This window comes from Dendrobates tinctorius, unplaced genomic scaffold (genome assembly GCF_039654945.1).
Source record: "Dendrobates tinctorius isolate UK_male_01 unplaced genomic scaffold, ASM3965494v1 ptg000090l, whole genome shotgun sequence".
Classification (NCBI taxonomy): domain Eukaryota; kingdom Metazoa; phylum Chordata; class Amphibia; order Anura; family Dendrobatidae; genus Dendrobates; species Dendrobates tinctorius.
Genome location: NW_027361758.1, coordinates 9,982,381 through 9,997,670, shown reverse-complemented (window position 1 = coordinate 9,997,670; position 15,290 = coordinate 9,982,381). Strand labels below are relative to the sequence as shown.

Sequence of the window (15,290 nt, the reverse complement as noted above, 5' to 3'; positions counted from 1 at the left end):
GATTAATTTGCAGTTACATCAGTTCAGAAAGTTTTTTTTTTTTCTTGTTAAACATACCATAACATATACTAAGTTCTTACTTACATTCTTCTCACCATATTGTTTACTACTCCTCATCTATAATAATTATTTATTTTCTTCTAGCTCAACCCTCATGTCAGCGCCTTCCAGAGGAAGTTTGTTAGTGAAGTAAAGAAGTGTGAAGAGCTTGAAACAATATTGGGTATGTATATGTAATAACATATTCCCACTGCTGCTTGCACGCCTGTCCTGACTTTTCCTGATACATTTATGATGCAATATTTGTGCACACACAGGGAAGAAAGGCCAACAAAAGGTCACCAGAATCAGCAGTGAAATCTGCATGTGTTAAATGCAGGTAATGTTGTCGTTATGGTGTGGAGTTTAGTCGCCAAACTCAAGCCCTGCATTGCTTTAAAAGGAACTTGTCACCTCATAAAACACTATTCATCTGCAGTTATAGGGTTAATATGCAGGTAATATAATCCTACAAAAATTCTGGAGTATGAGTATGATGCCCCATAGTAACAATAAGAGCAAAAAGGATGAAAAAAAAATTAAAAATGCAAAATTTTATTACAATTCAATAATATGATATTAACACAGTACATATTGATGGGTGAAGGTGAATGACAAGGTGGGCAAACCCATCAAAATCCCATGGCACACCATGTAATCAGCGATTTAAATTTGTTTTTGAGTGGACTGCATGACATACTGTGTCCCTACAGATGTGCTGCAATGTGGATGGTAAGGAGTGGGGCAAGAACATGTATACACCCTTGCAAGTGGAATTTATAAAGCAAAAAGGTCAATTATTAATATTGTGGTATCCCACATAATCCTCCCAAATACTCCCTCCATTATTTCACACAGTCCAGCTAAAGAAAGTGCCTACATGAATGTAAAGTGCCGCAAATAATGCTTATCCATAAGGGATGCCTGCTCGGAACGTCCACCTTAGCCCCAACGCACGTTTTGCACTGTGGACGCTGCTTTTTATTTTCTGTTTCTTTTCCTAAAATAAATTACTAAAAGTTAATCAACTTTAAAGGGAACCTGTCACCTGGCCACTGCCTTTCGAGGCTTATCTACAGCATTGTAGAATGCTGTAGATAAGCCCCCTATCTAACCTGAAAGATAAGAAAAACAATTTTTATTATACTCACCCAGGGGCGGTCCGGTCCGATGGGTGTCGCAGGTCCGGCCCCTCCCATCTACATGAGATGTCGTCATCCTCACTGCTTCGTGTCGCGGCTCCTGTGCAGCCGTTCTGATCTGCCCTGTTGAGAGCAGAGCCAAGTACTGCAGTGCGCATGTGCCGGGAATGGTCAGAGAGGCCCAGCATCTGCGCACTGCAGTACTTTGCTCGGCCCTCAACATGGCAGGTCGCCTGCACAGGAGCCCCGACACGAAGCAGGGAGGATGACTACATAGCATGAAGATGGGAGGTGCCGGAGCCGGACCTGCGACACCCATCGGAACAACCCCCCCCCCCCCCTGGTGAGTATAATAAAACTTGTTTTTCTTTCAGGTTAGATTGGGGGCTTATCTACAGCTTTATAGAATGCTGTAGATAAGCCCCGAAAGGCAGTCGGAGCAGCTTATTGCGGAAAAACGACGTGACAGGTTCCATTTAAAGGGGTTGACCATTCCTTTAAAACACAATTTAAATGTTTCTAGAATGGTGTGAAAAACATCCAAACAAACAAGTCTTTTCCTCCACGCTTTGTCCTATTGTCGGGGTCGTAAACGACAATAAATCCTCATTCACCAGTCATTCCAAATCATTGTGCGAGCGCAAAACATCTGGTACCAATTAAGAATGACTCAGACACGCAGCTGATTCAGTCTTAGCTAATGTCCCGCATCCACACCTGTCAGGAGCAGTACAACAACTGGCTTTATTTACAAATACACAATACTATATTGAGTGTTAGGGGAAGGCGTGCATTAGGCGGGGTTTATGCAGTATACATCTAGTGTCCAGTCTCTCTCTGATTCGTCAAAACGTCTCCCGATGGTTACTTCTTCTTCACATTCCTGAGTTATCTTTTTTAGGAGAAATGAAACTTAACTTAACTCTTTAGACACTGAATTTAAGTGAAAGTGAACACTGGCAGCCATCTTTAATACAGTTACATTTGCATTAGCAAGCAATTAGGAAAAACTTATTGTTTCACAGTATAAAAGTATAAAAGTTATATAAGAAAATATATTTTCACCTTGACAATCCCCCCTAAACACTAAGTTTTTCCCTTAATGAAAGATCCTTCGAGACTGTCCATGCGATGGGAAAAGGGGAGGTGGATTTCTTCATCCAGACACCTCAGAAGCTCTCCCCTAGCGAGAGGCCTCCAGGCAGCTGAACCCTTCACTAACCTCACATGGAGTTCTCCCGCTGTCCCTAAACTAAGTCTCTTAACATCATCTGAGAATGGGGGGTTTTGTCTACTCTCTTGAGGGGAATATACTTAGGGATCTCCCCTAGATCAGTACCATCGTACTCTGGTGGGTCTACTTCTTGATTGAGGAAGGTGCCAGTCGGAGTTGCTTTGGCAATAACCTTTTTATACAAGGGAATAACACAACAAAGAGTTATCGATCCAATTACAAGGAGGGCAATCAGTACTATACAAGCTTGTTGAAGGAATCCCTTGAGTCCACCCAACCAGCCGGAAAAGAAAGATGTGTCTACTCCAGCATTAGTTTTCAATTCTGCTGCTAACCCAGTTATCTTTTTAAGGGCTATCATGGTTTTTCCATTCACTCCAGAGTTCTGAGGGATATAGGTACAACACTCCTCTCCCACCATCCCACAAACTCCTCCTTTCTCAGCTAATATCATATCAAGGGCTAGTCGATTTTGGAGTGTCATTCTAGTGTTAGGGCCCAATTCTTCAACTATACCTTGAAAGGCATCTTGGCTGAAATTGACAAACCTTTGTTCACTGTAATATATGTAATTGATCCATTCAACATTTTTATTAATCTGCACCTGTGGGATTATAGAAGCAAAGCCAGCATAGATCTGGTTCTGGGCTTTAAATTGGTCAGGCACCCCCCTTGGCACTCCAATAGCATCAATATATACTAGTGGATCTTCTTCATAACTCATATGGAGCTGATCGAGGCTTCTCCTTTTCCTGGTAGGTTCATCAGGTATCTTTGGATCCCAGGGTAGAATCTTGAACTGCATAGCTAGTTTAACAAGGGTGCATTGGCCTGTCCAGGCATTTGGCAACCTAGGACGGAGCTTACCATCTCCACATAACCAATAAATGTCATACATATATTGTGTATGTTTGATTAACAAGTCAGTATCTAGAGAACTATTCTCTTTGCAGAAACCTGTCTCGAAGATCCCTACTGGTGTACCTGTGGTGTCGTGGGAATTATAGCAGGTGTAATTGTCAGCTAATACAGTTACTTCTCCTGGGACCTTTAGTTTGGGTTCCTTATGAATTAGTGGGACGTAATCTGGGCAATCAGTGGGCTTCAAACCTTTCAACAAATTCATGACACAGGCAGTGGTGTTGTCATCAGGGAAAAGCAATGCATGTGTGTATAGGTGTGTATTCGCAGCAGCACAAGCAATACATCCTACAGAGATATTCTGGACTTTTACATTGTACCTCACCCATTCTAACCACAAATTTTTCCTTGGGGCTGTTTGTGTTTCTATGGAGAAAACCTCTTGCCAACTGAGACCTGGAATGGGGATCACTTCATTAACTACATTTTGCAAACGCTCACCTGGGCCTATTTTAGGTGTACTGGTAACGGGGGCCTTGGTTGGTCTGAAGCTAATATCCTGAAGCCGTATATGGCCTAAATACGCATAAGGTCCAGCACTAAATACATAATTATAATGCCTTCCTAGTACGAACGTCTGCAGATCAGCAGATTGAGGGCTTTCAAGATTTAGGAGAAGGGGGTGACCGCTTCTACCCCATTTACAGCCCCTAAATGGTTGCAGAAGGGCTGTTAGATGCATTCTCTCACGAAGACTCCTACCCGTCCCATCCTTGGGGAACATGGCTTCGCTAGGTTTATATCCCCAATCATTCCCCGTACTCCAGGCAGCATCTGTCCAATAATGACAATTATTGTTGTCTTGTCTGGTAACACATATAGAACTGGATGATCCCCTCTACCACCCGTTCAGTCTCAAGGCACTTGACTACATCACAGAAATCAAATCGCCAGATATTCACCGGGGCTGTCAGGTTTACCCAGAGAATAAAGGGACCAGAATTCTTATTTACAATAGGGGCCGAAGAGGTAGGGGCGAGGATGGCCCCCAGTCCCAAGGTCAAAAACAACAGCAACATTTCCCTTCAGTCACTACTGTGACTAAACACTGGTTCGGTCTCTTTTACAGTGTGAAGCATGAATCCAGGTGCTCTTTCCTTCAAGTTTTACTGCAGTGGGGGTGACCAGGATCACCGTGTGGGGTCCTTCAAATCTCGGCTGGAGACAATCTCTGCGCACAAACTTTTTCACATACACCAGGTCTCCTGGCACAAAGTCATGGACCACGTCACCTGTGGATTCTGGAAGAGAAGCAGAAACTGTAGAGTGGGTGTTAGACAGTTCCTTAGACAATGCAATCACAAATTGTACAACTTTATCATTTGTCTCAGACAACTCTTGTGGCCTAATGTCTCCTATTTTAGGTGGAGCACCAAAAAGAATCTCAAAGGGAGTCAGGCCGTGTTTTCCCTGTGGGGTGTGTCTGATATGGTATAGGACCACGGGGAGCAAATCTGGCCATGGGAGTGGGTGGTCCTGGCTCATTTTAAGCAACTGGGTCTTAATTGTGGAGTTCATTCTCTCAACTTTGGCTGAACTGGAGGGGTGATAGGGGGTGTGCAGACCCAAATCTGTCCCTAACATGTGCCACAATTCCTCGTAGACATTGGCAGTGAAGGCTGGGCCTTGATCTGATTCAACAACTTCGGGAATTCCAAATCTGCACGAAATTTCAGTGATGAGCTTCTTAGCTGTAGTTTTGGCAGTCATGTTGGTCACTGAGTAGGCTTCGGGCCATCCTGAGAACATATCCACAGCCACTAGGACATACTCATACTTTCCTGACTTGGGCATCTGAATATGATCAACCTGGATTCTCTGCCAAAGGTAGTCTGGTTTGGCAAGATGCTGAAGTGGAACCTTGGCGGTGGCTGTTGGGTTACAGATGGCACAGACTGGGCAGGCTCTTGAGTAGGCTGTGACAGTGGTAGAGATTCCTGGGGCCCAGTAGAGCTTCTTGATACAGGCCAGAGCTTGGTTCTTTCCTCGATGAGTTGATCCATGAGCCCATGCTGCAACGGCTGGATACATTCTTTTGGGTAGACAGGGTTTCCCATCCACCTTATAGAGTCTAGGAAATTGGTATTGTCCGGCAGAACTACGATTCCCATGAATGGCTCCTGCAGCTTCCCACTGCTTCTTTTCTTCTTTAGAGGTCAACTTTTGTTCTTCCCACAATCTCTCTTCAGGTGGTCGGGCTGGCTTCCAGACAGATCCGGTGGCAGGGTATTCCATTTCCATGTCTTCTATCAACTCCCTCTTCTTTCTTCGGGCTTCGGACTTCTCAAAGTCTCGTTCTTCTTCGGCTTGGGTAGCTTCTTTGGTTGCCTGTTCTCTTGTTTGTGCTCTGGTAAGCACAGTCATCACAGGTGTATCAGTGCCTTCCCAACAGGGTTTTTCTGGTGCTGTTTCTTCTTCTTCCCACTTTGCTGAGACATTCTTTATGGCAGCAGCTTTGGCAGCTTGATCTGCTAAATGGTTTCCTCTAGTCTCCTTCGAATTGACTTTCCCGTGAGCTTTGACCTTGATCACCGCAATTTGTACAGGTAGCTCCAATGCCTTCATCAGGGCTTTAATCCTTAGTGCATGTTTAACAGGGGTTCCTGTAGCCGTAATGAACCCTCGGGACTTCCACAGGAATCCAAAATCGTGACAGATTCCATAGCCGTATCTTGAGTCAGTGTAGACATTGGCCGTCTTCCCTTCTGCTAGATAACATGCTTGTTGTAGGGCCACAAGTTCGGCTTCTTGAGCCGAAAGGTGAGGTGGCAAGGCTTCAGCCAGAAGGACTTCTGTTTCAGTGGTGACCGCATATCCAGTGTGGAACTTGCCATAAGAGTCTGCAAATCGAGATCCATCAGTCCATAGTTGCAAATCAGGGTTGAGAAGTTCTTGAGTTACCACATTTTGTGGTGCAGAGGCTTCTTGTTCCAGTGCTTTTACACAGTCATGCGGGTCATCAGGTGACCTCCCGTCTGGTAAGTCCTTATACCCGTCAGGGAACTCCCCCCTAGAATGTGGAAGCAAAGTGGCTGGGTTGATGGTAGTACATTTCTGGAAGGTGATGTTGGAGGGCAGAAGTAGAGAGCACTGAAGTCTGAGATGTCTTTGGCTCGTTAGATGCTTAGGAGATGTTTGTTGGAGGACAGCAGAGAGATCATGTCCAGCTTGAATGACCAAGTCATGACCAAGTGCTATGTCAGCAGACTTATCCAGAAGAACATGGGCTGCATGCACAGCCTTGAGGCAGGAAGGAGCAGTTCTGGCAACAGGGTCTAGCCTGGCTGAGTGTAGTCAGGGAGACCCAGAGCAGGGGCGCTGACAACAGCTTGCTTGAGAGCCAGGAAACAGTCCTTTTGCTGAGCATAGATATACGGATTTTCAGCATGATCCCAGTCCGGTCCTCCAGTCTTGAGGCAATCATACAAAGGTTGCATGAGTCTTGAAGCATCCGGAATCCACTGTCTGCAGTAGGTAATGAGTCCTAAGAAAGACTGCATAGCAGAGTATGTCTTTGGATAAGGGATATCCTCGATTGCATGTTTTCTGTCCTCGGTGAGGTGTCTCGAGCCTTGAGAGATGCATTGTCCGAGGAAGACGACTTTCTCTTTGCACCACTGGACCTTGGCCTTTGAGACTTTGCAGTTGGCAGAATGAAGAAAAAGGAGCAAGGACTCAGAAGCAGCAAACAGATTCTCTTCAGTTCCACAGAGGAGTAGGTCATCAACATACTGGAGAAGCGTGACATGAAGATTCTGTAACACCCACGGATCCAGGGTCATCTTCATAGCATGAGTGAACTGGTTAGGGGAGTTCTGGGCACCCTGTGGTGTCCTGGTCCAGGTCAGCTGAGATCCTTGAAACGTGAAGGCAAATAAAAACTGTGAGTCTTCATGAAGCGGGACACTGAAGAAAGCATTAGCCAGGTCAATAACGGTGAAGAGTGTTGCTGAAGTAGGCACTTGAGAAAGCAGTGTTTGGGTTGGGTACCACAGGAGTTTCCAAGATGGTGGCTGAATTGACTGCTCTGAGGTCCTGTACAAGTCTGTACTTCGGAGGGTCTCCAGGAGCTGTCTTCTTCTTCACTGGAAACAGGGGTGTGTTACAGGGTGAAACACATCTGATTAGCACTCCAGAATGTAAGAGGGAGGTAATCTGAACTCCAAGGCTCCGCTCTTGGGCAGCCTTAAGCGGATACTGAGGTAGTCTGGGGTATGGGTGCCCAGGTTTGAGGTGGACTTTTACTGGAGGCACTTTGAGCAGACCCACATCCTCAGGTCCAGTTGACCACAGAGTGGTAGGTAGATTGGGCAAATCCGGGGAAGGTGTCGTTTGCAGAGTCATCATCATCAGAGGGAAAGCCTTAAGGACACAACGATCTTCAGTGCCTTGTTGTGAGGCAGGATCTTGTAATTGCAATTCCATCCCTTGATCACCGAAGATGATGGTAGCGTGAAGCCTTTGAAGGAGGTCAGCTCCTAGAAGGTTGACGGGGCAGGTTTCAGACACCAGAAATTTGGCAAAGACACCAGAGAATGGGCCAGCTGGGACGGGAACAGTGAGTGGTGATGAGGTTTGTTGACCTTCAACTCCAATACATGTGAGGAAATCTGAAGACAGGGAGATTGTAGGAGGCAGCTGAGATGAAGAGATAACAGAGGTGGCCGCCCCAGTGTCCACTAAGAACTTGAGAGGTTGATTGTCCACTTCCAGGGTCACTGTACCACAAGACGAGGAAGTACAGGTGGCGGGAAAAGTGGGCACCGGTTGGCCTGAACTTCATGAGTGTGGAGGAGGAAGAGGTCTCTGAGGGTGCCCCCTGCGAGGACAACTTCTTCTCATATGACCAGGGCTGGCACACTCCCAACACAGAGGTCTCCCTTGGTCATCACGAACTGGTCTGTCCCTGTAGTTTTGGCCCTGGGACCCTCTCGGCCTCAAGCGTGGTGATCCATACCGATCCTGAGCCTGATACACCATAACAGGCACTTCTGAGGCTTCTGCCATATACATGGCTGGTTTCTTCTTGCCTTTGTCCTTCTGTGCTTCCTTCTCTGCTTCCTTTTCTGCTTCTTTGAAGCATTTTCTGATAACTCTTCACAACAGTGAGGGCCTGTTTTAGGGGACCATCAGGTAATTCGGGACGAAGCTTCATGACCTTATCCTTCAGTGGATCTTCCAGACCATCAATAAAAGCACGGACCAACAAGGCTGCCTGCGTCTTCACATGAGTTGAATAACCCAAGTCTTCAAACTGCATAGTTAGTCTGGCAGCGTATTTCTCCACAGCTTCACCAGATTCTTGTTGTATATCCTGTATTGATCATGCTTCGTCACAGAGACGATCCTGGGCCCACTTTGTGAGTTGAGCGATAAACTCCTTTCCAGACTTGAACTTGTTGAGAGGTCCTGCTTTAGTGGGGTCCAATTCCTTCATGATGGTGGGGAGAAAATATTCGGAGGCTTTGATTGAGGTGATGCCTGATAGATCAGACCATGTAGCCCCGTAGATGCTCCTAGTCTGTTCCAGTTTCCTTACATACTGCATGGGAAATTTGTCCGGGTCAGGTAACTTGTTAACAATAGCATCAATTTGTACCGGAGTGAAGGGTTTGTATTTCAGCTTCAGCCCTTCTTCTTCTTCGTCATGTGTCACTGCCTCATCCTTCGGGGCAGTTGGGGGTGCTGTGGGTATTACCTCATCCAGGGGCTTTATACCTGTGTGCATCAGTGGTATCATGTATTCAGCTACCAAGGGCATGATGCCCTCTAATCCGGATTCATGGTAACAGACGATCCTAACTTCTTGTAAATCGAGATCTGGGGTTGATTGGAGACAATTCTTGATGACTTCAACGTGTTCCTTCATACAGGGGCCCAGTGGGTATCCAAAGAGTCCTGAAGATATCAATGGTATAGCCAAAGTTCTACGAGGAAGTGTATCTCTCCCTAGCCGTCCTGCAAAGATAAGCACTGTCTGTAAGGCGGTCTGCAATATTGTACGGCAATGCTCGGGTGTCCTGTAATCATATATAGGGCCTGCAGTGTGTAACACTATATCACAGGGCAAATTCCCTCCCTGGGTGGACATAGCGTCTCCTGGATGCAAGGGGCCATAATTGGTAAGGTAGGCCTGACACTCTTGGGTTATGGCTGGGCCTCCCTTTTTAGCTATCTGTTGGGCCAAACCACCTCTATGCGACAGGGTAGAGTTAGCTGGGTTCACTATGGCTCCTACCTGGTGGGTAACTATGTCCCCATACCCCACTGAGAAAAGAACCTGGGAGCCCTGAGGTGTGATGTAATAGCGTGAATGACAGGGGAACCAGATTTCAGGGTCATGGAGCAACCTAGAGGATTTGTTGAGAGGGGTAGGTAGTGGGCTCCTTCCGGGCCGGGGGGATTCGAACGGACCTAATAGCAGTGGCGGGGCAGGGGGAATTGTAGCAACCTGATTGTCAGAATCTTCTGATCCCTCATCATCTCCGATAGCTTGGCGCCTCATACGCATTACGGACCGGAAAGCCGTACTGCCAGTCAGGGCATCAAGAGTGAAGGGACCTTGACCAGGTGTATTTACAAATATCACAGTGGGTTGCACCGGGAGACTAGGCCCAGAGGCCGGAACAGAAACAGGAACATTAGAGGTGGGAACAGCATCGGTCGGTGCCGGAGGTTTCTCAGGAAGTGGTGGTCCCTGATAGTACTCGCCGGAAAGTGTTACCAGCGGACATAGTGGCTGGGGAGGAATTCCGGGTGCACCAAGATGGCTGTCGGTGGAGGCGTGGCATGCCCCACTTCCGTCCATGGTCTGGGCGGAACCCCAAGGACGGCCCGCCCCACACACACGGCAGGTTTCCACCCAGGTTGGATTCTGCACGCCACAAACAGGACACACCCACGCTTCTGGAGAGCTCGTCTTGTCGCCATTATAGGGCGGTGGTTGGGACTGCATTTTCATCATCAGTGGCACGGCGGCCATTTTACAATCTATAAGATCACAGTTCAAAGGCATTTTATAACCAAACACAGGTTCCGCATTGTCTGATCCTCCTTCCCCATCAATCTCTTTCCATCCTTCATTCTTCAAGCCTCGCGCAACTCGCAGATGAGCTTGTGCTTGTTCTAACAATCCTTTATCTTTCAACATGCCTCGTTTGTTCTCTATGAGATTATGCCACATAGCCGGCTGTAATCTCCCTGACGAGGGCAATCCTACATGCTTATACAATCTCTCAACATTCTTGACTGCCTTCTTGCCTTCCCGTGACGCTACTATTGCCTTGACCTCCACAGCATCCTCATCTAACTTGTGGGGCACAGACTTCTTCTGCTTTAAGATACGCAGCATGACTCTTACAGAATACTATGGTTCTCTGCAGAAAAACCACTGGTAGCGATATCAACACTGATGTTCCACAGTACGGAGCCTCACGTTCGACGTACTAGGAAAAGAGCCTCGCGCTCAATATTTCCTTTCCCTAACCTTGAACAGCAGTGATTAACAGATTATCCTGCCACGATATTCCAACAGTCGGGAGGCGGTCTCCTAGTGAGAGCCCTCCACAGAAATATAGGTGGTCCCTTCTCGGGACGTCTTAATTACCTAGCTGGTACAATATCACAGAGGCTGCGTCTCCTATCCCTTCCTCTAAGTTGCCCCACAATCTGCAACTAGCTCAATTTATCACTCCACTTCACTACTAGACAATAGTCACGGGTAGGGTGGTTGAATGGAGTACAATGACCGGTGGAGGAGGTGTGGTGTACACGAGGACGCGCAGAATGCGACGTCTCTCAGTTGCTGGTTCAGAGCGTGGCACAGGATCGCACTCAGTCTCACCACTCGACCGGTCACCCCTCAGACCCAAGGAGACCACAGACAAACCAATAACGGCTGAGACACTAGCAAGTGTGACACATACAGTGTATATGATCTCACTTACCGTGTTTTGGAGGGTGATCAGTCCTCGAGGTCAGCCACTACAGGTATCATCCACAGACATCCAGGCATGGGTCCAGAGGAGCCTCGGATCACTGTCCACGCCCCACGTTGGGCGCCAAATTGTCGGGGTCGTAAACGACAATAAATCCTCATTCACCAGTCATTCCAAATCATTGTGCGAGCGCAAAACATCTGGTACCAATTAAGAATGACTCAGACACGCAGCTGATTCAGTCTTAGCTAATGTCCCGCATCCACACCTGTCAGGAGCAGTACAACAACTGGCTTTATTTACAAATACACAATACTATATTGAGTGTTAGGGGAAGGCGTGCATTAGGCGGGGTTTATGCAGTATACATCTAGTGTCCAGTCTCTCTCTGATTCGTCAAAACGTCTCCCGATGGTTACTTCTTCTTCACATTCCTGAGTTATCTTTTTTAGGAGAAATGAAACTTAACTTAACTCTTTAGACACTGAATTTAAGTGAAAGTGAACACTGGCAGCCATCTTTAATACAGTTACATTTGCATTAGCAAGCAATTAGGAAAAACTTATTGTTTCACAGTATAAAAGTTATATAAGAAAATATATTTTCACCTTGACACTATTAGTCTCCAAATTTCTTCTTCCAGCAGGGCGGCATCATGCTGCTGCCAATCAACAGTTGCAAATGTCCTAAGCCGCACCTCCCCCTCCACTCCATTGATGAAATGTCACCAATTTTAGATTTAAAGCGTTAAAGTGCTCTGCATTGAATATGTGTTTATTACCTATTAAAAGCTCCTGCATGAAGCCAAAAACTGGTATGTGCTGGTGTACATTGTCTTCAGTAATGGAAGCCTCTTTCTCATACTTCAATCATCAGGATCTTTTTTTCTAAATTGTAGGTGACAGTGCACTCATACTCCTGTATCTTTCTTAACAGCACACTCATACTCCACTCCTGTATTTTTCTTTACAGTGCACTCGAGCTCCTGGGTGCACTCGTACTCCTGTACCTTTTTTTTGACCGCGCACTCGTACTCCTGTATCTTTTTTTGACCGCGCACTTATAAAGCTGTATTTTTCTTCACTCCATTATCGTAATCACGTTGGTGGAAGGAGATTGAATTAAATTTTCAAAAAGGAAAAGTATTATGCTGCCTTTCTTACATTGATTTTCAAAGTACATGCATCATCTGTCACGCTCGCGCCTTCGCTGAATAGCGCGAGTCGGGGGTTTGTGGCCCCACTGTGCCACAAACCAGACTACCCTGGAAGGGGCGTGACTACAACAGCTACCTCGGTCTTCACTGGAGCCTCTGATGGTGAGGTCAGGCTTGTGCGGCAGATAGCTGTCGGGTGCCACTCCAGGGTGGTGTCTGGCTGTGGCTGCTGGTCCCACTCGGGGACAAGTCACTTTGACAGAAGCTATAGACAGGCAGGCAAGTAGACACGACAGGCACGGCTGAGACACTGGGCAAGCAGGCGTGGCTAGGAGACACAGGACAGGCGGGCACGGCTTGGAGACACCGGGCAGGCGGGCACGGCTTGAGACACAGGACAGACTGGCGTGGTATGAGAAGGGGCAGGTAGGGACCTGTTCACACAGCAGGTGTAGGCAGGAATGTGGAGTAGGCAGAGCCGCAGGAGTGCCGTGCAGGCAGAGCGGCTAGGGAGCCGATGCACAAACAGAGCGGCTAGGGAGCCGATGCACAGACAGAGCGGCTAGGGAGCCGATGCACAGACAGAGCGGCTAGGGAGCCGATGCATAGACAGAGCGGCTAGGGAGCCGATGCATAGACAGAGCGGCTAGGGAGCCGATGCACAGAAAGATTGGCAAGGGTGCAGATGCACAGACAGAGCGGCAAGGGTGCAGATGCACAGACAGAGCGGCAAGGGTGCAGATGCACAGACAGAGCGGCAAGGGTGCAGATGCACAGACAGAGCGGCAAGGGTGCAGATGCACAGACAGAGCGGCAAGGGTGCAGATGCACAGACAGAGCGGCAAGGGTGCAGATGCACAGACAGAGCGGCTAGGGTGCAGATGCACAGACAGAGCGGCAAGGGTGCAGATGCACAGACAGAGCTGACACAAGGAAAGACACAGCAGGGAAGGAAGCCACAGACCAGGAGAAAGGGAGACTAAGGTAGGACAGAGTACAGACAAGGTACTGGAACCAAGACTCAAGGGCCAGGATATTCAGCCTCCTGGCAGGCAGACAAGGTACAAGGCAAGACGTATTCCTCCAGAGAAGGAGGAAATACAGAGGACAGGGCCTGGCTTCCTCAGCAGCAAGATACTAACTGATATTGGACATTGCACAGGCAATGTTTCAGTGGGTGTGGCGGAGCTAAATAGTCAAGGGCTCTAGGTGATTGGTCAGGGACAGATTAGACAGGTGCACCCTGACTGCATAAGAACCAGAGAGTTCTGGCGCCGCCCCCCTATACACAGCCAGGAAACATACAGGAGAGCAGAGGCAAAGAGCACAGGACTGGCAACAGACAGAATTCACAGCATGACCCTGAGCTGTGAGTAAGTTGATGTGCGGGCCGGGGGATGGGAGGCCATGCAGTGACGCCAGCAGGGTTGTTACAGTACCCCCCCCTTTACGGCCCCTCTTCCTCAAGCCTGCAAGAATGACCTGAAGAAGGAGTATGGGACCACACACAGTCCAGGTTGACACGACATCCTTCAGGTAGGGTGGAATATGTGTGCCATCAGGAATCCCAGAGTGCCAAGTTTCTTGGTGCGCAATAGCTTCCAACACAGAGGGTGCAAGGACTTCTTCCTCCAGATTGGCAAAAAGCGGGGCCCTGGCAGCTTCAAACTTTGCTCCTACATCAGCCGGCCAGCTAGAAACTGAAGGCACCTGTACAGTCAATTTTTTGCCCGTTATCCCAAGAAAATTGGACCTCCTCCTCCAGATGGCTAAAAAACGGAGATATATAGGCCACTGTTCACACATCTTCATCCACCTGCCACATGGAAGTTGGAGGCATACATACGGGGAGCCACTTCCGCCTGTTACCCGGAAAAGACTGGGCCACTTCTTTCAAGTTGGCGAAGGAGTACTGCTTAATCCTGGGACCTTCACCCACTGGCCATAGAGGAGCCGAGGGCATCCACTCAGGATCCGTCTTCAGCCCACTCTCCTGGGGAAGACAATCAAGGGATGTTCCTTGGGACTGGTCACCGGAGGTGTGCGGAGAGGGCGCAACTGCTTTCTTTTCTTCAGTGACGTCAGCACACCATGACTTAATAACTGGCAGATCAGATGGAGAAGGTGTCGATACAGAAGACTGGCCTTGCAGTAGTGGAACTAGGAACCTCTGTTGGCTAGGCAGTTCCAAATGCAGCACCACGCTGGGTCTTTGGACCGGAAGGGGCAGTAGAGTACCCGGCTCCGAACGACCGGTGGGCAAACTGGACAGCAGGTGGAAAACAAATGTCTTTGTGTATAACGCTCCGATTAGGAGTTGTAGTTGACCCCTCAGTACTGGACTGTTCACAAGTAGGGCTCGGCCATCACCAAACAGCCTAAAAGGATTCTGGAACTGTGCAGGAACCACGCACAGACTCCGTCTGGCTTGCAGCTTACATACATCTGCAGGGCCGAAACTCCCACAAGGCACTGGAACAGTCACAGACTTTAGTGGAGTGGAGGTACTCTCACCAAGGGCAGTCTCTCCTACTGACCCAAGGTCCTGGAGCTTTGGCTTCACAGGGCAGAGACCGTCAGGTTGTTCCTTCTCCGGACTGGCCTCTGGCGACAACCTAGCCAGCCCCTTTTTCTTAGATCTCTTGGATTTGCATGGGGAGCTGCTCTGGCAGGCTGAGGAACAGATGGGTCATGGACGGTCACCGACGGAGAAGATGAATTGGCAAAAGGCTTCTTTCGTCTGGTCCGTACCTGGAAGCTTAGGGGGGGAAGACTCTTCAGGAGACACTGTACTTGGCTTGTCAAAGGCTTTGCAGAAGGCCACCAGGAAGGCCAGTAAGCTCAAGGTGATGGGATCCCCC

The 15,290-nt window shown here is 48.1% G+C and overlaps 1 protein-coding gene across 1 annotated transcript in view; it reads left to right on the top strand.

Annotated features, from left to right (window-relative positions):
- Window positions 1-15,290, top strand: part of ATP6V0A2 (ATPase H+ transporting V0 subunit a2) — a 183,953-nt gene that overhangs the window by 20,137 nt on the left and 148,526 nt on the right. The window contains exon 2 of the mRNA XM_073586095.1: window positions 145-223. Coding sequence (XP_073442196.1) covers window positions 145-223 — 79 coding nt within the window. The remainder of the gene's footprint in view (window positions 1-144; window positions 224-15,290) is intronic.